This window comes from Mus musculus, chromosome 13 (genome assembly GCF_000001635.26).
Source record: "Mus musculus strain C57BL/6J chromosome 13, GRCm38.p6 C57BL/6J".
Taxonomy (NCBI): domain Eukaryota; kingdom Metazoa; phylum Chordata; class Mammalia; order Rodentia; family Muridae; genus Mus; species Mus musculus.
The window spans coordinates 92,210,126-92,236,892 of record NC_000079.6 but is presented as its reverse complement, the minus strand read 5'-3'; the positions used below and the strand labels follow the sequence as shown (position 1 = coordinate 92,236,892).

Sequence of the window (26,767 nt, the reverse complement as noted above, 5' to 3'; positions counted from 1 at the left end):
GTAATGCCTCCCATGGATCCCAGGTGTCTGTTGCCTGGTTGGCCTTCTCCTACAGCTGCACACATTCCTACTTGATGCTTTCTCTTTTTAACCTGCTCCAGGATGGGTGAACATGTACGCCAGTTCAGGACTGGCCTGAGAGGCAAGGAGCGCTGCCAACAGGCTTCTCTGTGTCTTTTGTTGTGTGTCATCCTCATTTCCATTTAGTGTGTGTACATGGGAGGAGGATTGCTTGGCTATGTCTATTTTCAGCTTTAGCAGATATTACTGAAGTTTTTCAAAATGGTATGCAGTATTTTTCTTCCAGAATAAAAATTCCAGCTCTTCTCTCATCTTTGGCAGAATTTGACATTGACAACCATGGCAGGCTTTCTTCCTTCTCTGTCTTGTTTGATGTTTCTTGTGTGTGTGTTTGTGTGTGTGTATGTGTGTGTGAAGTGGTGTCATTTTCTGTACTGTAATCGGGTATTTCTTCATAGTCTTGACAACCATCTGTGTATCTTTTCTCATCTCCCCTAAAATGAGATGGAGCCAAATGGAAGATAAGTCATCGGGGGTGCAACCCTCAGAAAGGATTAGGTCTTCTGGAATGGTTATTTCTCATAAGAATGTCCTGCATACTGGCCTGTCCTCAGCCCTCACTTCCTGTCAGCAAAATGAATTCCTCTTGTACACATTCCCACTGTACTGATGTCATCCACTGTGAAACCTTTACCAGACCTGAGAGAAAGTCAATACCATGCTGTTGAATATCTAGAACTTTGACCTTAATGAGTCTCTTTCTTTAAACAATTACCCAGCCCCAGCTACTTTGTTATAGGAATGGAAAATGGATTAATTCAATAGCATATGTAAATATGCCACAAAGTAATGCTTTGCCTCATGAAGTCCTGTTTGTGGGATGAATTGTAAATACCACAAGAACATCAAAACAAAACATGAGCCAAGCATGGTAGTGGATTCTTATGATTCCAGTTTTTGGCAGGTGGAGGCAGGAGATTAAAATATGAGGCCAACCTGGTCTACCTACTAAGCCGAAGGCCAGCCTGGGTTATATAGTTAACCCCTATCCCAGTCTGCACTCCCAAAATATAAACCAACCATTCGAATCCCTTTCTGGTTCAGTAAGTGAAATTCCCTTTCTCATTTGTTTGTTTCCAGCAGGACTCGGAGAGAGTAATGATAATCACCGGACCAAACATGGGTGGGAAAAGCTCCTACATAAAACAGGTTGCACTGGTTACCATCATGGCTCAGATTGGCTCCTACGTCCCTGCAGAGGAAGCCACAATTGGGATTGTGGATGGCATTTTCACAAGGTGAGTGCTCCTTCTCTTTGAATGTAACTCTCTTTTTGTGTACATGTTTGGATGAATGGTTTACATTCACCATTCAGGAGAAGTCATTTGTCACTGCATATGTTGATAAGGAAGACACCCAGGGTGTCATTTCCCTGAAGAACTTTTTTTACCCCCCAAATCTTTAAAATGAGTCCTTTAAGTAAAATCTTAAGAAGGGAATCAATATCTCCTCTTAAACTTAGCTGAAAGACTATGAAGAAATGGAAATCAATATTTAAACAGAGAAAAGAAGTTCTGGTGTGCCTTCCAGTGTGGGAAGCTGAAACCTGCTCCCTCCTCATTTTTGAGATAGAAGTACCAAGCAAGATCGTTAATTCAAATTTATTTCTGCTCTTAAACATTGCATATAACTGGCCAGGGCTTACTAATTTCAGTTTGTAAATTTAATTTCATGCTTTCTTAGCAGTGTGAGTAGAGTATCCTGGTTTTATTAAAAAGAATTTGTAGTTTACCCATTTCATATCTAGCAATTTATCAGTTCTTGAATAGTCTGTATTTCTTGTGTGATATGTTTGAGTAAATACTGAATATATAAGCATAACGCTATGTAATAACCAGGTTCTCTGTGTAGCATGTTTGTTACTGTCCAGCTTCATGGTTAAACACTTGTGGTGAAACCAGAATGCACTATCACCAGAATGCACTATCACCAGTATTAGCGACCTTGAGCAGATGCTGCAGTGCCTTAAAGTCTGCATATTGAAAGAATCCTTTGACTTTTGAGGGCCTTTCTGAAGAGTGTGATCATTAGTCAAAGAAGGAAGGAAGGAAGGGCCCCTTCAGACTGAATGGCATGTGCAAGCATCAGCATTAGACACAGTGAGGTAAGGAACTGAAGGCAGACCCTCCAGGAGAGCCCAAAATCAGTCAGGACTTGATGAGCGTAATATGAGTTGTCAGAGGTAACAGTACTGTGCACATCTGGGTGGAGAATCTGGCTACCTGTTGAAGGCGGAGGGGGTGGGGTATCATAACCTGTTTGCTGCTGCTGCGTCAATGTGCTGAGTCAATACTACAGACTAGAGGGGAGAGGGAAGAGAAATGGGGGGGAGGGGAATGGATGCACCTGCATTCATATACATATGGAAGCCAAAGGTCAACTTCAGATGTTCTTCATGAATCAGGAATATTCATCTCATTTCTTTGAGATGGGGTCTTTCAGTGGGACCTGGAGTTTGGTAAGCTAAGCTGACTGACCAGCAAGCCCCATAGTAGTCTTCTGAGTGGGTTTCTCCACTCGTTATATTTATAAATCCATCTGCATGGATACGTATATTTCTAGGCCTTTGCTTGTGTTTCATGCATGTGCACACATTCCTTGGTGAGTATTTGGCATGGTTTCAGTGTTTCACAAATGTAAACAGTGTTGGTACCTTTGTTACTTAAGTGCTGGGGCTTAAGCTCTGACTCCAGAAGACACAGTGGCTTGGCTCAGCCATCCCAATTCAGCAGTGAAAGGCAGACGGGGAAGATACAGGGTGTGGACCCCCATGCCCGTCCTCTAAGTACTGAGTTGAGCTTTAGGTTTAAACAAAAAAGGGGTTGAAGCTCAAGAGAGGTTTGCATAATGAAGTGGTCTTGGTCTGGTCCGTGATGGCGACTTAATTTTGCCAATCTGGTTTGCAGATGATGATTGTCCCTGCTCTAAGCCTCTGTGTCATGTCATTCCTGTGGTAGGTAGCTTTCCTGGAGGCACCTGTTAGTTGGCAGGGAGTTTCAGTTGCTTAGATACAGAATGAAGGCAGAGCTGCCAGGGTTTCATCCTGCTCTCCGTTACATTGTGGGTCCGAGTGAAGAATTAATGCTTTTGAGCAAAAGCAGCTTCTAAGTGTGTGTGGCACTGACTTACACATCATGTACTGTACATAAGTGAATTTTCCCCAGCTCATCTGTATTGAGGGGTAGAATTGCTGGATTGTAAGGAACATGCATCTTTCAAGTTCTCCAAGGCGGCCATACCAGTGTAGGAGCAGCAGCACGTGAAGTTTGTCCTCACATTTTAATGTAAAATTAGAATACATATGTGCTTAACTTTGCTTGTTGGGACATGTTCATTTCTATTGTTTTAATTTCCTTTATATGAAGTACCATCTGCTAGATTTTTATTGTTTTTGATGCCAGGGAGATTATTCCCCTCCCCCACGTACACATTGTGCTTATTTACAAAAAGATTCAGAGAGTGCCCTGTCCAAGATCCCTCATGCCTGCCAGGTCTCGTGTTATAATCCAGTGGCTGCTTCCTCCTTCATCCCCCTTTGGCTTGCCTGCCTAGACAGCAGACTCTAAATTCAAGGCTCAGGTATGGAAGCAAGTTTGATCTGGTTTCCCCTCCTGTTCTGAGGTGTGAGGGTTTCTCTACGGTCATCCTTACGTAGCTACTTGTTTAGATGGCTACTTTCTAAGCCCAGTCCTTAAGATTTCCAGCCGGAATCTCTGAGGTGCTACGCAAGCAGTGGCACTTTAAAAGTTCATGTCAGAGCAGCCTCACAGTGGAGAATCACCACATGCCTTGTCATCCTTACTTAGTACGCATTGCAGTTCTTCCAGTAAAAGTAAGTGGTTATTCAAATTAAATCATTGCTACTCAAAATTCCTTTTTGTGTCCATTGAGAAACACGCTATAGCTAAACTGAATACGATGTTTGCATAAGGTTTGGCTCCAGACTTTAAGCTGCTTGTTTTTATGTTATATTGGACATCTGGAACATTGGGCTTAAATGTGTATACTCCATAATTATCAATGGCATGTCTGCTGTGGCTCATGAGTGCTATAGGAAGTAAATGGAGGGAAAGCTGCCGTCAGGCAGATGGTTGGGATCTTCTTTCTTGACTATTATAAGGTCACACGGCTAAGGAATGATGTCCTTCGTCATTAGCAGATCTTTTTAAAGTAGGTTTGTGGCCAGCATCTCTATTTGGCTTTAAGTGATGTATTTAAGTCAGTATATTGGGATTTATGTGCTCATCAGTGAGATGCCTGTTTCCAAGAACCATTAGCATCTGAGCGCATCACTGAGATCAAATCTGTGTTTGTCTTCCTGATGTCTGAGTGCAAGTTTCAGCCTTATACAGCCTCTTAGATTCGGTAATTAAGTTTGAGAAAAGCTATGAGTTATTAAGTGTGGTTAGGAAGTCATTTGAGAAAAACAATTGCCATCTCTCATCATCATTTCTGTTGATGCCAGTGAAATGTTTGTGGACAGAGTGTTTATGATAACTGGCCCCTAGTGAATAATATGATGGTGTGCTGCCAACATGCCCCCCTGTTTTATAAACATTTAACCTCTGTGACCCCGTCGTATTCAGTGTGGCATGAGTGTGTTTGTCCTGAAATAGAATTAAAGGGTAATGGGCCCACAAGGCTTATGTTATGTCAAATGTTTGCTTTTGAGCAGACAGCCAATTCATTCATCCTGCCTAGTTCAACTCAGCAAATATTTGTTGGACACAAACTGTGAAGGATATGCACAGTGCATCCTTCAGGGAAAGAAAGAAAGCGTCTCAAATGAGCCTGTGTCTTCTCAGTTGTACCCACACTAAAGACCCCATGATAAGATGGCATTTACCTACAAGAACAAGTTCTTTCTTCAGTGGCTTCAGGAACCTTGCCTTGGGAAGGCCTCTGGTGTGTTCAGTTATGTAGTGAACATGAGATGCCTCACTGCTATTTTTTGTTGGGAAGTATTGATTTAATACCTGTATTTGGGTCAAAATTTCCTAAAGGTTTGATGTGACTTGGTTTCAAAGCATATCGAGACAGATCCCTGCTTGCAGTTCTCCAATGTACTTTTCAGATGGGTGTGATGGAGGGGACCCTTAAAAACTCTGGTTTTCTTCTTTTGTTTTTTTAAGACTTTATTTAGTTGAGAGCAGTTTTAAGTTCACGTCCAATTTTGAGAAAAGAGTAGAGACTTTTTCCCAGAGGCTCTTGCTGCCCTCTGTCAGCCTCGCCTGGCACAGTGGTCCACGGAATGAAGCTATATTGCTGACTAGTCATCACCCAGAGCCCATGCTTGGCATGAAGGCTCATTTTGGTTTGGACAGAGTCACCATCCTGAAAATCCTCTGTGCCTGCTTATTCATCCTCCCTCCACCCACCTGCTGGGACTCATGGACCCTCTTACACTGCATCTGTAGACTCTTAAGAGTATCATGTAGCAGATGGAATGTGGCCCTCTTGCTCTGTAGGCTCCCTTCTCTGGGGTAATTGTATTGATGTTTCCTCTAGGTCTTCCAGGGCTTGATAATGTGTTTCTTTTTACTGGTGGATGGTAGTCTGTTATCTGCATTATCACAGTGTATATTGGCTTACCATTTTCACACTAAAAGTCATCTGAATTACTCATGAAGTTTAATAGTTATCAATAATTTGCTAAAAACAAGCCTGTAAACATCCACATGTGGAATTTTATGTGGACATGTTTAACTCCTTTGGCAAGGATCAGAAAGCATACTTGATCAGTCCTGTGGCAGTGTATATGTGTTTGCTTATGTGTGCCATATTTGCCTCATATGTACAAAGCTACTACAAGTGAACAAAATTAAATCTAAGAAATCTTTGGGTATAATAATAATAATAATAATAATAATAATAATAATGGTTATTATTATTACTAATTTGTTGAAGTATATTCAGCTCTTTATCTGTTTTTATTCATTTATTTCAAGGTCTTACCATGTAGCCTAAGCTGGCCTAAAATTCACCATCTTACTACCTCAAATGCATGGATTGCAGGCATGAGCTACCCCCGGCCACACTTGTAGGTTGTAAACTGACAACTTATAATTATAGAAAGTTATTTGGAACAAAATAATATTCTGGCTAGTGAGTATAATATGTACAGCCTATGATAACAATTGGCATGCTGTGACTTCAGGTACTTGGTGTTGTTTGTGGTGGGAGCGTTTCATTTTTATTCTGAGTTCTTTTGAAATGAACAGCAGTCTATACTCAACGCTGTGCAGTAGAATGCTAAAGAAAGTCCTTATTGCTGGTTCATGACCCCGTGCTCTTCACGGATACTTCCCTGGTCTTTCCACACCCAGCCTCTGTGACCCCATTCCTTACACACCCATCTCTGTGATCCCCATTCCTCACACACCCAGCCTCTGTGACCCCCCATTCCTCACACACCCAGCCTCTGTGTCCCCCATTCCTCACACACCCAGCCTCCGTGACCCCCATTCCTCATATACCCAGCCTCTGTGACCCCCACTCCTCACACACACAGCCTCTGTGACCCCCATTCCTCACACACCCAGCCTCTGTGTCCCCCATTCCTCACACACCCAGCCTCCGTAACCCCCCCTATTCTTTACACACCCAGCCTCCGTGACCCCCATTCCTCACACCCAGCCTCCGTTACCCCCATTCCTCATATACCCAGCCTCTGTGTCCCCCATTCCTCACACACCCAGCCTCCGTGACCCCCATTCCTCATATACCCAGCCTCTGTGTCCCCCATTCCTCACACACCCAGCCTCCGTAACCCCCCCCTATTCTTTACACACCCAGCCTCTGTGTCCCCCATTCCTCACACACCCAGCCTCCGTGACCCCCATTCCTCATATACCCAGCCTCTGTGTCCCCCATTCCTCACACACCCAGCCTCCGTACCCCCCCTATTCTTTACACACCCAGCCTCTGTGTCCCCCATTCCTCACACACCCAGCCTCCGTGACCCCCATTCCTCATATACCCAGCCTCTGTGTCCCCCATTCCTCACACACCCAGCCTCCGTGACCCCCATTCCTCATATACCCGGCCTCTGTGTCCCCCATTCCTCACACACCCAGCCTCCGTAACCCCCCTATTCTTTACACACCCAGCCTCTGTGACCCCCATTCCTCACACACCCAGCCTCTGTGACCCCCTATTCTTTACACACCCAGCCTCTGTGACCCCCCCCACCCCCATTCCTCATACACCCAGCATCTAACCTGGAGCTCCCAGATTCGTGTTCCTGGGACTCAGGTTCTGCCTGGTGCTGGCATCTGAACTCCTTCTCTTCGGCTTGTGCAGTGAGCACTTACTGACTGAGTCATTCCTGCCTTGGCTCTCGGCTTCTCTTTTTTCTTTTTTTTTCCAACAGTGCCTCTCTCAAGCCTTACAGTACTGATCCTCCTGCCTCAGTTCTGGGATTATAGATGTGCACTACAGTACCCAGCTCTAGGTATCGTAGGTGTTTGTAGTTTTGTTCCACTATGGGGTGATTAGTGTTTATGTCTACCTAACGGCACTGTCAGTAGACAGGTAGGTGAAGAGCGGAGTTGCTCTTGACGGTTTATGTCCTCTAAGTATTATCTGGTGCCTTCACATATTTTAGTAATTGCAGCCTTTTCTCTTCTTAGATTGTATGATTTAGATTCTTTTCAATCCCCATTGTGATTTTGTTTTTGCTGTTTATTTTTTTAAAGTATGGGCCAAGTGTGGTGTCATACACCTTTGATCCAAGCACTCAGGAGGCAGGAACAGGAGGATCTCTGCAATTTCAGGGCAGGCCTCGTCTGCCCAAGATTTGCAGGACACCTAGTGCTATATAGTGAGACTCGGCCTCAAAGCAAACAAACAAAAAATTACAGATTATTTTATTACTGAGTAGGTTTCTTACCTTTTGTTCAAATTATCCAGAAAATAAGAAGCTCTGTGCCCATACTGGACAGAACTCTAGAAATATTTTAGCAAGGTGGAATAAATTGGAAAGAATGCAAAATACTTAAACATCTTGAAAAACCTCCTAAATAAAGGCTACAACAGGCAATTGCTTTCTAATTCTCTTATCTGAGATACTGAGATGGGCAAAGTCATAGTAAGAAAAGAGAATATAGTAGATGTGGCTGGGAGGGCTGAGCAGTGACTGTCACTGGAAGCAGAGCCCGTATGAGAGTGAGGGTCTAAAACAGGGCCGTGGAGACACTGCCCACACAGAAGAAAGATGGTACATTTTGTTATTTGGTTTATCACTACCCTTTAAAGTGGTAAGGTAAAGGAATCTCATTGTAACACAAGTAACCAATGTTTCATTTGGTGACTTCATAGTTAAGCCCTGACTGAGCATGGTCTCCCTCACATAAGCATGTCCTTGCAAAGGCCAGCCCTGTGATCTGAAGGGAGAAAGACTGGATCAATTTCTATAACTGAGAAGCATGTAGCATGCTAACCCAAATATCATTAAAAATTGTCTGTCAGAATTTCCTAGAAGTATTCTTGATTTTTAGAAACTGATTCAAAGAAGTAATCATTGCTTTCTCCAGTTATGTTTTATGAAGCTTTGTTGACCTATATACGGGTTATGGGGTAGGAGGGGGGGAGGGGGATTAGAAAGATTAGTCAGCTGCCACTCCTAAAAATACCAGTTGATTTTGTCTTCTTAATCACATAACTGTAACCTTCTGTCTGCTCAGAGTGGACTGACTCCATGGAGAATGCTGAAGAATGCATTTTTCATTTTTATTACAATTGAGCATAAACCAGACAAGTATGCTTACCTGTGTTCTGGAATTCCCTAAATCTCTAGCACATTTTAACACCTGAAAAACTCCAGAATCATCATCCAGTAATATGTCTTGTGATTGTTGATTTAACACAAAGTTATAAACTTTCAATTATTTTATACACCTTATTTTACTGCAAAAAGTTATTTTAGATTAAGATATAAGATAGTGAAAGATCATGGTTGACTAAAGGGAACAGATAAAAGAGAACAGTAGATAACATCAGATCTGTTGATTGTATTCGGCCAAACTCAAGTACAGAGACACACATAGTGATGTATTTTAAGTTAAGGAAGACTAACAGTATCAATAAACCATTTATCAATAAACCATTCCCATGTAACAGACAGTCCCCAGGTAACAGACAATCCACACGTAACAGACAGTTACCATGCCTGGCTTTCTGGACAGGAAATTTACAAGGTTCTGGGCTTTGGTTGGGATTTCCAGAAACATCTACTGCCATCATGGTCCTTAATGGCACACACAGCCTGACACAGGGTTAAGGGGTGATGAGTTCTGCTAGTCTCCTCAGGGAGGAAAGCTTTGAAGAGATCAGCAGGAGACTTTACGTAAGCAGAAGTTAAGAAATAGTAATAGAATTTTACAAATTATGCTCCGTTAGCCTGGGTTTAACTATATCACCGAGTTATTATAGGAAGGGCATTTCTTACATTAACTGGGTCATTGTAAAAAAATAAATTTTTAAATGTAGTTTTTGACTGAATGGAAAATACGAATATTGTTGAATCTAGATGTCAAACTTTAATTAACAACTCTCATATTATTATAAGCTTCCCATGGGAGCTTTAAAATTACTTTTGATATTCATCAAAAGCACTTAACTTTTCATGTTTCTTATAGTTACATATAATTTATTTTTGAATAAACTCAACACGTATAAGAATATTAACTTTTATGGTCTCATATGGAGAGTATAACTTTAAACCCTTTTGCTTCTTGTAATGATTTCCACAAATGATCAGTCATTCCACATTCAGTGCAGTGACTTGTCCACAGTGCAGCAGCAGGGCCCTGGAGTTTAGGTTAGGGACTGGTCAGTGGGCTTTGTGCTGTATTCCTATGTAATCCATGTTCATAAAACCATGGCCTTGAGCCGTGGGCATTAGAGGGTTCTGATTGCTGTGTCTGGTTTATGGAGTGACTCTCCTGTTTACAGATGGGGATGCTGCTCCCACACAGAAGGGAGCCTCCTTGTGTAAGGTGGCTCTGGCGTGTGTGTGTGTGTGTGTGTGTGTGTGTGTGTGTGTGTGTGTCTTTGTGTTGAGAACTGAACTCTGAGCCATAAACAAACAAAGCAAGCACTCTACCACTACCCTGTAACCCCAGATCTCAGTTGTTTTGCTTTTGAGATAAGGTCCTTATGAGTGCTTGGGCTGATGTTGAATTCACTCTGTTTCCCAGGCAGGACTTGACTGCCACTCATCATCCTGTTCCTGCCTCCCATAGAGGTGGGGCTACCACACCATGCCTACCTACATAATTCATTAATAACATAGTTTTAAGAGTTACTACATATTACACTTGAAGCTCCTTAGCTAGGTGACAACTGATTTTTTTTTTTTTTAAATGTCAACAAGTAGAGCAATGCTCAGTGGCTTTAGTCTCAAACAAGAGCTGAAAAACTTGGAGGTGGGGTGTGGTAGCTGAGCATGGATTTAGCATCTGGAAGGCCGTGGCTAATCCACAGAACTAGAGGAGAAGTAGGGGGTGGCGAGGGCAAGGGAAGAGGAGGATTGCAAATGTCTTCTCACAAGCTCGGCCTTCCTTTTAGAAATCCCCATTAGTGCTTCAGAGTTAACAGTAAGCTAAGCTGGCCACTTTCTGTGCGGGTGCATAATGTACATTTGCTTTATGTATTTTATTTCAGTGGTCCCTAAAGGCACCCCAGTCAGACCTCTAAAGGTACCCCAATGATAATAATGGGGAGAATGCCTAGAATCCTTTAGCCACCATGTTGTAGCAGGATTTTTTCAATGTTTTAATCTACTGGAGTTGGGAACCAAGGCTTTAACTACGTGGCCTTTATTTAATGGACACATCCTTCTTCATCTTTGTCCCAGATGCCTAGAGGAGGAAAAGAAAATGTCACCAAATAACCACTAATGCTCTCATCCATAGCTAACTTGCACACACCCTGATGACCATGGTTTAGCACAAGTCTGTTTTAATAAGAGTGGCATGCAGTGCAGTGCCATTTATCCCATATAGTCACAGAAGCAGTGTGCCCTGATAGGAAATGCAAATCTGTAACGGATAGCGAGGGGAGGCTTCCTGAGCCTGCCCACCTCCAGCCCCACCCCTGATCCCTAGAGGTGGCCTTGGAACCTTCCTGGGTTGGTTCCTCTGATCTCACTACTTCTTGTGACTTCTCAGAAAGATTTATTATACCTGTAAGCTTAAATTTATCAGCTGGCTATCATGGTGTCTGACCTCTCACTACAAAATCTGCAGGGGTCCTTTATTCCTTTCTGAACTTCTCTCCTTCCAGTTTGACTTCTGCCTTGAGCTCTCTGGCATTCTGTTGCTAATGATCTCTTGTGTGGGGCTGGGGTTTGGGGTAGTAGAAGAGATTGAGATAAGGTTTCACTAAGTAGCCCAAGCCTACTACTTGCCACGAGTCTCCTACCATGATGCCCACTTGCTGTGTTGCTTCTTGGACCATTTTATAAGCTAGTTTTATTATTATTATAAACTAAAAAAGCTGTTTATATTATTATAGTACAGTACATGCACATTCATGTTAAAATAACATAAATTACGCACACATGTAGTGCATGACTATACATGAGTAGGTCTGTAAAATTCTAAGATAAAACTCTGTGGTTTGAAGGAATCTTCTGGCCGTCTAAAGTGCCTCTGATTTCTTTCTGGCCGTTTTCATTTCCTCTTGATTGCTGCGATTCCTTATTTTTCTTAAGTACTATTTTTTCTTCCCTTGTCTGTCTCAAGTACTTTCTCGTCTAGGCATCAGAGTGGCTAGTATTCTGAGGTCTAGAATGTCTTAAATAGCCTGCTTTGTCTTCATATTCTTTTTGTAAGTTTAGATAAAATAAATGTCCAGATTTTAAATCTCAAGGCTTTTTCCTGCTCTTCCAACATGGCTTCCATTATAGATGAAATTTGGGTCATAATCTTAAGTCTCCTCCCTTTGTTCCCAATGAGAGTTTTCTTTGAAATAGTTAGTATTTCTTAAAATCCTGCTATAAAACTAGACCAAAATGTAATCTAACCATAATGCTCAGTGTCTTGCCTTAGCAGGCTTCTGTCACCTTCTGGCTTAGTCCACTGTGTCTGTCTCCTGTGCTTGTCTACAGCCGTGGACATTTGTGTGTCCTTTCCAGTCCCTGGCTTGTCTGTCTACACCGTCAGAGCTTTCTCTGGCTGCACCTCCCAGGTTAATCATCATAGCTGTCCTCGGCATCTGATTGCTTAACTGATCATGCTTTTGTTTTTAGCTTGCAGGGCTTCCTTGTTTTCTTTTGTCTTTTTTCCTATGGTGTCTGTCAGCCCTTTTCCTTCCTAGTCTATTTCTCTTCAATGTAGACTCAACCCATGAAAGTCTCACTGTTTCCCAGTAATAGCATAGGCTAGTGGTCAAGCCCTCAGCAGGTGGACTATGGGGACTTGTAAAGTCCACGTTGTGACTGTTATCATTGTCAGACTGAGGGAAGTATCAGCATATGGACAGAAAACGTGGCTGCACTGTGGCTGACGAAGCAGCGTTTCAGGAGATGCTTTCTGTTCAGTGACTTTAAGATGGATAGAATCGGCAGCACTTGGGAGCTGTGTCCACCTGTAGGCCTCGTCTCAGTCTCCTGTGCAGGTGGCTCCAGCATGCTGCCCGAGACTCAGAGTGACCATGAATCTCTGCAGAATGTCCGAGTGCTGCAGGCCAGGTGTGGCGAGAGCCTGGTGTGGAACTCTGGAAGCAGAACTAAGTTGATAAGAGCGTTTCCCAGAGGAGCAGTTAGCCTTCTGAGAAGCCAACTGTGAGCTAAAAGCCTGACCTCTAGATTGTGCAGTTAGTTACATGACCTTACTCTGTAACCTAGTTGCTCCTTTTCACCTTCCCTGGCTCCCTTTATACTGAATAAATGTCTTCACAAATGAATGTGACATAGAACCTACTGTAACCTGTGTTCTGGAAGAAATTTCAGGAACTACGGTTCCATGAGTTAAGAAATACCCATGGTAGAGCCTTCTATGAGACATGCGCAGTACGTAGGTTATATTCCAGGCTCCAGGAGATTTCTTTCAAGGGATAGCCTTGAGACTTTTGGACTCTGCAATGTAGGAGCTGTGTTTACATGGGAACCTCTTGTGAGCTGCTGACCAAGGTCACTAAATGCCTGTAAGTTAATTCTAGGAACAATAAATTGTGTGAAAATAAATTATTTTATATATAGTAATTTACTTTTTAATTACCCTGGGGTTTTCATATGAAATGCTGGAAAACCTCTCTACTGTACAAGTCCTACTGCTAATAGATATTTAAACGTAGCAACACAGAGAAGTATTGATTTGTCCTGGGAACACCAAGATGTCAGTTTGGAATTTGAAGTCGAACTGTCCATTACTCTATTATTCATTTTTTATATCCAACACATGTTTATTTAATAGAATTTCAATTATTGCACACACACATTAAATTCATAAAACAATATTTGGCCTCCTAGGAAGACAACTTGGGAATCAAGTGTTTTCATCTTGCTTGTAGGATGGGTGCTGCAGACAATATATACAAAGGCCGGAGTACTTTCATGGAAGAACTGACGGACACAGCGGAAATAATCAGGAGAGCGTCCCCACAGTCCTTGGTTATCCTGGATGAGCTGGGGAGAGGGACAAGCACCCATGACGGAATCGCCATCGCCTATGCAACTCTAGAGTATTTTATCAGAGACGTAAGCATCCATCACAGCTTTACAGTTTCACTAACTAATATTGTTTGAAGCTAGCATATTATAATAGCATACATTTAAATAGGAGATGATTAACAAGTCTGTTATCTTTTGTGGAGAGACATGAACTCTGGTCTCATGGTTATTGTATAACTATAGTTGTAAAGCCTTCATGTAATGCCTGCATGCCCCCTTCCCCTTCTGTATGTGTGTATGTGCAAGGAGTGTGCATGTGTGTATGTGTGCATGTGCAAGAAATATGCACGTGTGTATGTGTGCATGTGCAAGGAATGTGCATGTGTGTATGTGTGCATGTGCAAGGAATGTGCATGAGTGTGGAAGTGTATGTGGATAGTGAGCCCCATGGAGTCTCCGGGGAAAGAGACTACAAACTCACAGCACCACACCCAGCTTTTTACATGTGTGGCAAGCACTTCACTACCTTTGTCAATGAACTAAATAGCCAGAGGAGCTCCGGGTTTTGTCCAGACATTTATTAGGATGACATGATAATGATAACATGCACCTTCCCCGTAAAACACTTTCCTTTTTTTTTTTAATCCTAATTTGAAAAGCTACATCTCACTACATATGGTAAAGGTTTGGTAAAGTCCCCTTTTACCACCAACACATTTTAACAGCTGCTTGACCTCCAGGAGGAAGTTACAGCAGAATGAGTTTGCCAGCCCTGAAGTCTAGTTCATAATTTCTGCTGTGCTCTACTGTGTCCGTGGTGTGACTGTTAGTGAATGAATGTCACTGCTCACCGGGATTCCGTCATAGCAACTCTGGGTGTTGTTCAATTCCATCTTTGCTAGCTGTGACAAGCGTGTCAGTGGGAGTAGCTGTCATCTGAAGGTGGGACAAGGGCTACAGGACTCCCTGCTAATGTCGCTCACACAGAAGCTGGAAAGCTTGGTGCTGGCACTTAGCTGGGCCTTCTGCTCTCTTTTCTGGGTCTCTTGGGCATCTGTAATAAAACGAAGCCAGGCTTCCTCAAAGGAAAGCAGTTCAGAGACCCAGAGAGAACAGGAATGCTATCCCTCACATCATGGTTGCACACTGTTGCTGCAGCCTGTCCCTTCCACCGTCTAGCAGGCTCAGCATTCTGTTGAGTCTCTAGATCAAGTTGGGAAGAACCACCGTTGACAGCAGTGACACTTCCTAAGCCTAGCATGGCCAGGCTTCTCTGTACTTAGCTGATCTTTGATGCCTTTTCTCAGAAACACAAAGTTTTTGTTCAGTGTGTTTTTAATTTTTTTAAAATTTTTTATATATTTTATGTGAGTACACTGTAGCTGTCTTCAGAAGCACCAGAAGAGGGCATCGGATCCCATTACAGATGGCTGTGAGCCTCCATGTGGTTGCTGGGAATTGAACTCAGCACCTCTGGAAGAGCAGTCAGTTCTATATTTTTGTTGTGGTTTTGCCCACGTATTTAACTTGAATGGTGCCTGTATAGATGAAACTTAGTTTTTGTTTTGTTTACTAAATTTCAAATTCCTCTTTTTAATTTCTGGTAATAAGAAAGCAGTTAAATTTGTGTGTTAATCACAGTGTTAATGTCATAAAGGACAAAGAAGAGGGGGGAAAAAGCATTTTTGATACTTAAGAAGACATATGAGTCATACTCTGTTAGTAAGTTTCTTATTTATAGGAATTTTATTCTGGTTATATAGGTGATGTTATCTGCAGCTAATTGTCAAATGATTATGACTGAGGCTGTGGCTCAGTGGCAGAGCCCTTGCCCACTGTGCGAAAGCCCTGGGTTCAGTTGTCAGTACTGCGGGAGGGAGAGGTGATTCAGGAAACATGTCTGTGCTTGCGTGCTTATGGGTGTGAGCGTGCATGCGCATGCATGTGTGTCTGTTTGCCCATCTGCCTTTATAGGCTAGAGAAAGGGAAGGAACGTGTCAAGATATTAATTTGTTGTCTAAGCCAAGAGTATATGGTAGTTTTTGTTCTTGTAGCTTTTATAAAGATTTGAAATTTTAATCAAAACAACACTATATGTCTTACTGTTTTAGGTGAAATCCTTAACACTGTTCGTTACCCACTATCCACCAGTCTGTGAACTAGAAAAATGTTACCCAGAACAAGTGGGGAATTACCACATGGGATTCTTGGTCAATGAAGATGAAAGCAAGCAGGACTCAGGTAAGAGAGCCCTTGCATAGCACAGGCAAATAGTCCTGCCTTTCAGTTTGCTAACTCAAGGCTTATAGGAGTTTGAGCTTATTGCTTATTAAGAATATAAGCTGTGAGTGTCCATTATAAAGAACATTTGTCAGTATTCATTTGCTTTAAGTTTTGAGTTGCATAGAGTGTACATCTATATGTTTGCAAACTCAGTCCTTCCCTGTTTAAAAAGCAACCCTTGTTCCAGAAGGAGGGGTTCCTCTTAGTCCCCACAGTTTTCCTTGGTTTTTATCCTAGGATAACATAGCCAAGTGCAGAGGATCTTTAGTCATCTTTAAAGTGTTCACCACCTCCCCAGTGTCACTTTACACCGATTACTTACCACCAGCCATATCCCGTAGTGGGGATGCGTGGATCTCAGAGAGGTAAAGTGGCTTGCCCATGCCTGGCCCAGTCTCCTTCTAGGTCCTGTTTTCCCAGCTTTCCCAGTACTGCTGCCATCAGAGGATGACGTGTTTGTTTCTCTGAGAAAGAACGGCATTAGCCAACAGGAATGAATTCAAGTACCATAAGTAGCCTAGTAAGCTGTAGACTATCCCTGCTCGGTAGTAGTTTTTTTAAGCTACCAGCCTGTGGTAGTTTGCACAGTTGGTATGCTGTAATGGAAAATCCATTTTCCAAGGCACTCCAGAGACCAAATTTAATTTAAAAAAAAAAAAAAAAAAAACTAAGGACAGAACTTAGAAAGAAACCAGGCAGATGGCCCAAATAAAACAAAGGATTGGACCTAAGATAAGTGCACTGCTAGGCACTCACTGCTTCTCCTGGGCCCTGAGAAGCGCCTCATAAATTCTCTCATGAAGTTTTGCTTCTTATTAATCTGCATCCAGTGTGACAGAAAATGGCTTGCAAGTAAAACCCACGGGTAAACAATGTAGAGTTCTGCAGCAGGTAGGGCCTAAGGCAGTGCTACTAAGAGCTTACAGCCCCTTCCCCCATCACATTCCTCCCCCACCCCCACCCACTCCTACCCCCCTGCCAGCCTACAGCAGAATCCCATCCTCTAGAGTGTCTGGCCTTTTATTATATTGATTTAAACTTTCTCCATGAACATAACTCTTAGGGAGACTAGGCCTTCCTCCCTCTGCCTCTCCCATGCTTCTGAGTGATGTGCACCGTTCCCACCTCTGGAGCCACAGGTCAGCTTATCAGTGATCTCGTTGTGTTAGTTGGGACCTCAGTCCTCTCTCCCCTTTGTCCTCATTCACCTTGTTGTCCCTTTAGGTATGTGCATTTTAGCAGTGACAGCAAGCACCCACTCCTCAGATGAGCAATAACTACTACTGGGTTCTAAGAACCAAGACTGCCTAGTTTTTATTTTTGCATTCTTTCGTTTGCTTTGAGTCTGTAGCGGAATCCTCCTTTGCCTCCTGATAGCTTTGAAAACAGCATCTGTACGGAATGCCAGCATAACTGAACCTGTTAGTGCCCCTGGAGTCCCTCCTGCTGCACCCCTTGGTGGCTCTTCTCTTGTGAGCTGGCCGCTGTGCGAGCCTGCTGCACACCTGCAGTCCTCAGGCCGCCTTTGTGGTCCCCTAGAGAGTCTCTTACTTTCTCTTCTAAGTGTTTGAGTTCCAGTAGTAGCTTGATCACAGTGGGGTTATGCAGGCTGGCATCTCAGCACAGTCCCCAGCTCCCCCTCTTTGTGATTGTCCTTGTTCTGTCTTCCTGCTTTGCTTGCTCCAGCCACAGGTCAGTGGGCAGACAGTTATCTCTTTGAGATACTACATAGCAGACTCCCAGCTAGAACAGGGGCTAGCGCTGTCTGAGGCTTTCGTTATTCTACTTGTGGCCCTGGGTGTTGAGCTCAGACTCTGGTTCATGTGAGCATGCACTCTCCCACTGAGCAATATCTTGTTTCTTTCTGTAACCCTCTTAGGAGCAAGGGGCCTTTTCCCCAGGCGCCTTCTAGCAGCTTAGGATCATTCCAGTCTCATTTTCGGAACAGAGTTGCATCTAAATGAGAATGGCAGAAATGACTTTGTCTCAGAATCAGGACTCACTTTTGGAGCTAGATGTGAGGAATTGTTCTGATTAAGTGGACAGCTGTTAATTCCTCATAATACAAAAGTCTTATTAGATGTGGAATGGATTTTGGGTAGGCCATTACTAATATCAGTGAAACAAAGTAAATGTTCAAGGTCCATGTTTCAAGGAGTGCGTGGTTGCCAAAGCAATGGATCAGCAGCCAGAAAACAAACTGGAAAATCTTAGACAAAAGTGGGTAATGCAAGGAATGCCTCTACCCTGGTTCTTAGGAGGTGAAGGCATGAAGAGCATTTCAAGATGTTTCTTAGCTACCTGGCCAGTTCAAGGCCAGTGTAGGCTACATGAGACCCTATCAAGGGGGTAAACCAGACTTGTCATCTGATTTTTAATCCATCTCTAAGCATCTATAAATCTATAAAAACGAACAAACGAAAAACCCAGCAACAACCTCAGAGAGAACTTGATCGGGGCTGGTGAGAGAACGTAGTGGAGTAGGACACTTGCCCAGCCTGATTCTGAGCTCAGTCCCTGAGACTGACTTCCAAAAGTTGTCCTCTGACCACCACGCAGTCTCTGTGCCACGCATGCAATGTCCCCCGCAGCAAAATCAAAAAGTATAAAAGATTTGGAAATTGTTTGATCAGATTTCTTTAATAACATTCTTGAGAAATTTGGCCTTAAAAAATATTTTGCTAATTTTCTTTATAATAGAAACTTGAATTATTATATTCATAGACTAACAGTGATTAGCTTTTAAAATATCCCCTAAGAAAGGGGTGTAGCTTGTAAGATGAGAACTGACTAGTGAGAATGTGGGACACTGGGTGGTGTTTACTCATCTCCTCCCACTTGTATCCTCTGGCCTCCATATTTTTGTCATCACATACACAAGTGCATATAGTCCACCAAGAAGGTGTAGGCTTGAGACAAAATGTAACTAGAGAAAGAGACCCCTAGGTAGCTGTGGAGAGTGACCATGTTCTTTCCCTTAAAGTCATGAAAACAATCAACGCTGAAGTAGAGACCAGCATTTGGTGTTAGACTCCCACTCTATACAAACATGATAATGATGTGGTCAAGGTTGAGGGTAGTATAATATATTATTCAATTAAACTATAGGTCATAGCTATAGTATGCTTTAAAGACATTGTAGAAAATGTGCACAAAGAAGATATGGTCTATAGTCCCAGCTCCTGAAGAGGCCAAGGTACAGGATCCCTTGAGCCAAAAGTTTGTGGTGACCTGGGTAACACAGTGAAGCCTGTCCTGAAAACAGAGACTTAAGAACCATTGTTACAGCTATCTCTATTGTTTATATATAGCATATATATATATATATGTGTGTGTGTGTGTGTGTGTGTGTGTATCTCAAAATATGGTACAAATTATATGTAAAGGGAAAAATAACAAGTCTTGGAAAATGTGTCAGCACATCCATTTCTGAGGAAGGCGCTTTGCTCCTTACAGGCTGGCAGTGTATGCTGGCCACCAGCGTGCTTGGACAGAGGGGTTGAACAGATGGGTGCACGAACAGATGAATGAGTGTTGCCTTGCTTAAGAAAGACCAGCATGGAAGCTAGATTAGCCTGGAATGAGCCAGGACTATTTTAGTCTTAAGATGAGAGGTTTGCATTTTTGACGGCTACGGGTGTTCGAGTTCTTCTGCTCGTGCGCACGGAAGAGTAGCAAAAAGCCATTAGGGTTCACTGACTCCCTACTCCCTCAGCTGTGCTCCCCTACTCCAGCCATTAGGGTTCACTGACTCCCTAGTCCCTCAGCTGTGCTCCCCTATTCCAGCCATTAGGGTTCACTGTCTCCCTACTCCCTCAGCTGTGCTCCCCTACTCCAGCCATTAGGGTTCACTGACTCCCTACTCCCTCAGCTGTGCTCCCCTACTCCAGCCATTAGGGTTCACTGACTCCCTACTCCCTCAGCTGTGCTCCCCTACTCCAGCCATTAGGGTTCACTGACTCCCTACTCCCCCAGCTGTGCTCCCCCACTCCTCACCTGTTCTTTGTGCTCCTGCTCTCATGTGGAGGTAAGAGGTATTCTCAGTGCTTGGTATAGATGCCTGAGTCTAGGCTATTCTCACCTCCTACTTCTTGCAAATACACCGAGAAAGCTATTATCTTAGTCTGCTTCTGAGTTCTTAGAGGAGGTAAATTCCATTGTCCCCTTCCACTGCTGTGTTCACATGTCTTGGCGTTTATCAGTGGCTGTTATCAAAGCATACACAGGTGACAAATAAGAAAATAAGGGAGGGAAGCCCTTGGTGAATCTACAGCTTGTGTGAGGGTCCCAGAAACTGCCTCGGAGCTGGCTCCTCTGCAACCAGATGTGATGCAGTATTTTTGTTTTAGAGCTTCATGGTCCTGTGGTGCTTTAGGTTTGAAAAATGGACTTGTATGTAGCTCTATCTGTGCACGGTACCTGAGGATTTCCTAGTTCTTAAAAGTTTCAAATTTGTTGGTGTGTGTGTGTGTGTGTGTGTGTGTGTGTGAGAGAGAGAGAGAGAGAGAGAGAACCTCTAGGGCCTTTGCCTGGAAGGCAGGCAGTTCCTGGCTCGGCTTCCCAACCGCTCTCATGGCTTTGTTCAACCCCCAGGGTATAGCACCAACTTGGTGTTGACAAGCCACAGACCTTACAGACCTTCCCTGACTGTTGATGAGCGACAGGTCTCAACATGAGCCTTTTTACAGGGCAGCCCACAACATGACAGCTTGCTTTCTTGGGAGCAAGAAAGAATGTAAGGATACCCAAGGTTCCGTTGTTTTTCTGGTCTGTTCTTTACAGTGTCATATTTTGTCCATTAGAAGTGAGTCACTGGGTCCATCTCATACTCAAAGGGAGGAAATGGCCTTCCTAACAGATGTGGAAATAAACTCTTCATCCCAAGTGGCCCTTGAGTAGCCCTGTCCCCTTCGGTGTGCACACCTCCTCTAACCAGAATTTCCCTGCTACTTGAGCTGTGGGACACATAATGGTTCCTTCCCTGTTTAGAAGAACACCTAAACCGTTCTCTTTTAATGCAGAAGTTCAGGTTTTACAGTTGTTGACTATTCAAGACTATGCTAGGTGAGCCAAGCCTCCTGTAAGCAAAACATTTTCAAAACTTTCTTAAATCAATAAAATCAATAAAACCAGCTACAGGTGGAGAGAAAAGTATGTTTAGACCATTCCCCTGAACAGAGGCCGTGCGGGAGCTCATATCTTCCTTCCTTATCCCCTGGGCTCGCCTTTCAGGCATCGTTTGATCGCGGTTTCTCCCCTCTTTATTTCATAGGTGACATGGAGCAGATGCCGGATTCTGTCACTTTTCTCTATCAGATAACCCGAGGAATTGCAGCGAGAAGTTATGGACTTAATGTGGCGAAGTTAGCAGATGTACCTAGAGAAGTCTTACAGAAAGCCGCGCACAAGTCTAAGGAGCTGGAAGGCTTAGTCAGCCTGAGAAGGTCAGGATGTGTCCATTTTGTTCTTCGCTCTGGTTCCTAGGGAAGCTTACAAGCTGTCTGGAAAGAGGGGGAGGACTGTAAATGAGCACCCAGTGCCTCTGGAGTGCAGCTTCTGTGTGCTTTCTTACGGCCAGAGGAGAGCCGCTTGGGGCAGGCGCAGATGAATTCAGTCTTTGTTTGTGCCAGGTCTTCATTAGGTGGCAAACCATCTTTTTGGTCTTTTTTTTCCCCCCCCTAAAGAATTAACTCCATGTGCACCAACACTTTTGCTGCTGGAGAACCACAGTTAAAGGTTACTGAGCTCAATATCAGAACTCAGGGCCTGCACAGAGCTTCTCTTACACACTGCCTCAAAAGTGGGAAATAGCTTTCAGAATTAAGAACTCTGTCAGGGTCAGGGACCAATAAAAACTGCCTCCGTGGGTAAAGGAGATTATCAGCAGACCTGACGGATCCTGGGATCCACATGGTGGAAAGAGAACCAGCTCTCATGGGTTGTCCTCTGTGTACACTGTGACATGTCCCCTCCCCCAGATAAATATATTAATGACAAAAAGAATTCCAAAAGCCTTATAGAACTCTGTCAGGACATGGGGCTACAGACATGGCTCAGCAGTTAAGGTTGCTTGTTGCTCTTCCAGGGGACCCAAGTTCAGTCCCCAGCACCTACACAGACATGGTGCACATAAACTAATGCAGACATAGGTTCATACACATAAATAAAATGAATTAATTAACCTTGGGGAAAAGATGACTTCTTTCAGGATATGAACAAAACCCTATATGGCTATACATGGTGAGTAGCCATGCTCTCCCGTTACCCACTCATCCCGTATTTCCGAGTTGGGTGTGACGGTTATAATTGGGTTGCTTTCTGCATTCTCGCTGTCCTCTCCTCACCTCCACCATTTCTGAGACTGCTTTTCCCCCTTGCCAGCTAGTCAGTATGTAGTCAGCTCATGAGCCAGCCTTAGTCTACTCCTGGAATGCACCTAAAGGGAGGTGCCACCAGGAAAGCATCCTGTGAACAAGCAATACATTATGGCCTTTCTTGAACAACCAGGAAGTAGCCTGAGTTCCCTCAAGGAACTGTTAGAACCACCTGACCATAAATAAACCAAGAAAACGTTTTAATCTAATTGGAAGTTACAGCTGGATTACCAGTAGTTCCTGAACTCCCTAAGGATAATACTTAGTTCTGAGAATCATTTCCAAGTTTCAGTATTAAAATATTGCTGAGCATGGTGGCATACACCTTTAATCCCAGCACTCAAGAAGCAGAGCAGGCAGATTACTGTGAGTTCGAGGCCAGCCAGAACTACATAGTGAGACCCTGTCTTGAAACAACCAACCAAACAAACAACCAAACAAACAAATGTTAATATTTATGAGGCTGGAGAGATGATTTGGTCATTTCCCAGTACCCACAGGTGACTCACAACTGTCTATAACTCCAGTTCCAGGAAATCTGATCAACATCAGATTCTGTCCTCTGAGGGCAGCTGAGTGCGTGTTGTGCACATGTTAGGCACACACACAAACACTTGAAATCAAAGTTTCATGTTACTCTCTGTAACATGAAAAATGAAGAAGCAGCTGCAGCTTGAGTGCTGTGTAGAGAGCATGCACTTCTCTGCCTCAGTTTCCTTCCATAGCAGCTGTGTTCCAGTGCCAGCTGTGGGTGGTGGCGTGCAGAGACTGACCAAGTCCCCAGCACCAGAGTACCACATGATGGCAGCTTCCTGTGTCAGCACTGTCACACCAGGGGCAAGGCAGTGTAATCAACTTCAGGCTACTTCTGTTACAAGACAAATTAACATAAAACATTTCCTGGAAGATTACCAATGGGAGCTCAAAATCTAAACCTTAACCTTCTGCAGACTCCAAAGACGCAGGTAGTCTAACAAACTGCCGCCTCCGAGGGTTCCGCTGCCTGTGAGGGGGCACCTGCTTAATCCAGCACTCTGGAGGCAGAGGCAGGGGGATCTCTGTGAGTTAGAGGCTGATCTAGTCTACAGCCAGGGCTATATAGTGAAACTCTGTCTCAAAAAAACACAAAACAAACAAACAAAACAAAGCCAAGCTGGTAATAAAACAGTTCATGCTTGTTACTACCATAGCCTCAGAAGCTAAAGTCAGAAAATTGGAACACTCAGATTATTATAGACATTCATTTTTCCACCTAAAATGTGACATTTTAAAGTCTTCAGAGTTTTCTTGATAAGGTGGGATATTACATTAAGATGGAATATTTCTGATCTGCAGAGGTGGTTCAGTGGTTAAGAGCACTGCCTGCTCTTTCAGAGGACCCAGATTCTAGTTCCAACACCTACATGGCAGCTCTTAACTATCTGTAACTCCAGTTCCAAGGGATCTGACTCTCTCTCTCTTGTGGCCTTGGTGGGCACCAATCATGCACATGGTACGTAAACATACATGCCAGGAAGCACTCATACACATAAAATCCCCAAAAGTTTTTTGAAGATGGAATATTCCATGCTTTATCAGGACCCTGTACCTATTTTCCCTATTGATTAAAAGTGTTTTTCACATCAGTTCTCTTGGTCAGATAAAAGAAAGCAAACTATTTCTTGTACGGTATGTGTGAGTATGCTATAATGGTAGTTAAGAACTAATTACACGCTCATCACATACAGAAAGGATTACATACAGTCACCTGTAGCTTCCTGGACACACACAGGGACATCAGCTGCCTTTGGCAGAGTTAAGAAGTCATGTGCCCTCCCTGCAGGCACCATTTTAGAAGGCGGCAGGAAGACAGTCATGGTAATCAATAACTGGGTCTTTTAATGCAGCTGTACCCCCTGCGTGGAGGACACCGCCACAGCTTCCTGGTCACAGAGCCTGTGCTGTCCCATCAATCTCTTTTCCAAAATAACTAATAATTTCTTATTTTCTCCAGGAAAAGGCTTGAATGTTTTACCGACTTATGGACGACACACAGTGTGAAGGACCTGCACACATGGGCAGATAAGCTGGAAATGGAGGAAATACAGACTTCTCTCCCACATTAAAATGAAAACTGCATTTTTGGAGTAAAATACAGAGAACTGAAGATTCAAACTGTACAAAACAACTCTGTGGCAACAGCCGTCTCTGTGGTCTTCCTTTTGAGATGGCTTCTGCTCTGTGAAGGGAGCTTTTCAGGCTCTTGTCCTCCTGCTTTCAGAAGAAAAAGACAATGGAGTGTAAAGGCCTCAATTTTCCTAGGCAGTACATTTCATACCAAAGCGGGTTCTTCTAAGTAAAACCTAAAACGGAGGTTCTTGGTGCCTACATTATCAGAGGGGCAGTGCCTATTTAGGTTCAGACAATTGACAACAGGCTAATCTGACAGGAACCTACTTTTGTGAGAACTAAAGAACTTTATAATGCCAGGGTTTGCTCACCAAACACATAAACGTTTTTATGAGAAGGAGAATCGCGAAGCTTCTAGAAGCCAGAGCACAGGAAGGAAAGGCCACATGAAGTGTGAAGGGCTAAATGTCGTCATCTTTTTAACAGCTTGAAGGTTGGTGTATAAAATTATTTTGTCATTTACTTAAATAAAAATATGGAATGAATACTTGCTCATTGCATGGCGTATTGTATTTTGTTATCCAGATACCAGATAATCGTCATGTTTTTCTATTGATTGATTTTTGAAACAAGGTCTTACTATGTAGCTCTGACTGACCTGGAAATCACCATGTAGACCAAGCTGACCCTGAACTCGGAGATCTACCTGCCGAGCTCTGGGGTTAAAGACCTGTGCCACCCCAGCCAGCTGTTTTTATTTTCAGCTGTGGAAGGCCCTCAGAGCTGATGTCAGTTGTCCTGACTGCACTGTTAACCAGCACAGCACATCCTAGAGCTGAACTGGAGGCTTCCTGGATTCACACACACCCTCCTTCCTTGCAAGTTCCAAGGGACAGACACAGACACCCAACTGTGTCCCTGGTTTTTTTTTACAGCACTTGCAATCTGGCTCCTCATAGCCATGTGCTCTTTTTGTTTCTAAGTATGTCATCCTGCGTAAGGGCCCTTCCTTTCCCACCCATTTATGAGTCCTGATCAGTTACATTTCTTTCCCATGGTTAATGCACATAGTTTTAATTCCTTTTTCTAGGTTATTCCCTCCGTGTCCCACTGTGATGAAGAGTGTGGCCTGTCACTCAGTGCTACCCAGTGGCTCTGTTGTGGTATTTGTGCACAGCACCATCTCATCCTTCAGAGTGTGCAGCTCGGCAGGTGCTTTTCTCCTCGTGAGTTATATCAGAGGTCACTGTTGTCAGTAACAACACTGTTGTCACTGTTGTCAGCTTTGCAGTGTTCTCATCGCCCCACGTGGGTGACAGTTGTTATGCACAGAGTTCCAGCACAAGACAACCACTAACCTACATTCTGCCTGTTCTCGGTCAGTACCTCATCTACAGGGACTTAGATAGCATGAGGTCCTCAGTGACTCTTGCCTTGCACTCAGCTTAATGTTTTCAAAACTATCCATGTCAGAGCACATACCAGTAAGTCATTCCTTTCCACGGATGGAACATTTATCATTTGGTGCCAAACCCATGTTTTATTTAACCATTCTCTGGGTGGTGTACATTTGGATTATTCCATTCTGGCTTTTGGGTTAGTTCTAGGAGCAGCTTTGAATGTGACAAAACAGTACGTTTTAGAACCCCCTGGCTTATGAACAATTAGTCCCAATGGTTATAAGTGACTTTTACATTTACAATAATTTGTTCCATCTCTTTGTTTAAAGTTAGGAGAAAACATGACATACTATAGTTCTCAATAAATATAGTTAAAATAGAAAAGAATATAAAATAAAAAATGTTTAGGTCAGAAGCTGAATAAGAAGGTGGCTCCCTGTCACCAAGGTACCCGCTCACTGATAACTTTCGGTCCTTATGGAAGTGAGTTGTCTTTTAAAAGAAGAATCTTTTTTCTGGCACTTTGTCTAGGTTTGAGCCTGTTGTTGTGAAGGTGGGGGTCGTGGGGCTGGTGAAACAGTGCCTACTGTGTGAATTCCTGAGAAAGACTAGATTGAAGCCACTATGGGCCTACCAATTAATGGTGACCTTTAGTGAGTCCCAAGATCAATTGTAATTACTGCTGTGCTGTGTAATTCTAAGAATGCTACTTGGTGCTTCCTCTCACTGGGAGTGTGGGGTGTATTCGCACCATCTGTGGTTCCTAACTCTGAGTTAAGTCAGTTACTCCACGGGACATTGTCACGCATGCATATGAGGACTTTACAGACCCAGGTAAACTGGTTGGGATGGGTCTTTGTCACGGAGATTGATTCTGGCTTGCCTGGGACATCCAGGCCCCCATC

The 26,767-nt window shown here is 43.4% G+C and overlaps 1 protein-coding gene across 6 annotated transcripts in view; it reads left to right on the top strand.

Moving 5' to 3' along the window:
* Msh3 (mutS homolog 3) overlaps positions 1-25,015 on the top strand; it is a 143,127-nt gene extending 118,112 nt beyond the window's left edge. For 5 of the 6 annotated variants that reach the window (NM_010829.2, XM_006517543.2, XM_017315412.2 and 2 more), the window contains 5 exons: positions 1,162-1,319; positions 13,597-13,783; positions 15,808-15,937; positions 21,252-21,423; positions 24,347-25,012. In NM_010829.2, the coding sequence (NP_034959.2) occupies positions 1,162-1,319; positions 13,597-13,783; positions 15,808-15,937; positions 21,252-21,423; positions 24,347-24,458 (759 nt within the window). In that variant the 3' untranslated portion in view covers positions 24,459-25,012. Of the gene's footprint in view, positions 1-1,161; positions 1,320-13,596; positions 13,784-15,807; positions 15,938-21,251; positions 21,424-24,346 lie in introns of all 6 variants that reach the window. The other variant, NM_001311120.1, reaches the window with a different exon arrangement.
* The last annotated feature ends 1,752 nt before the right edge of the window (positions 25,016-26,767 follow it).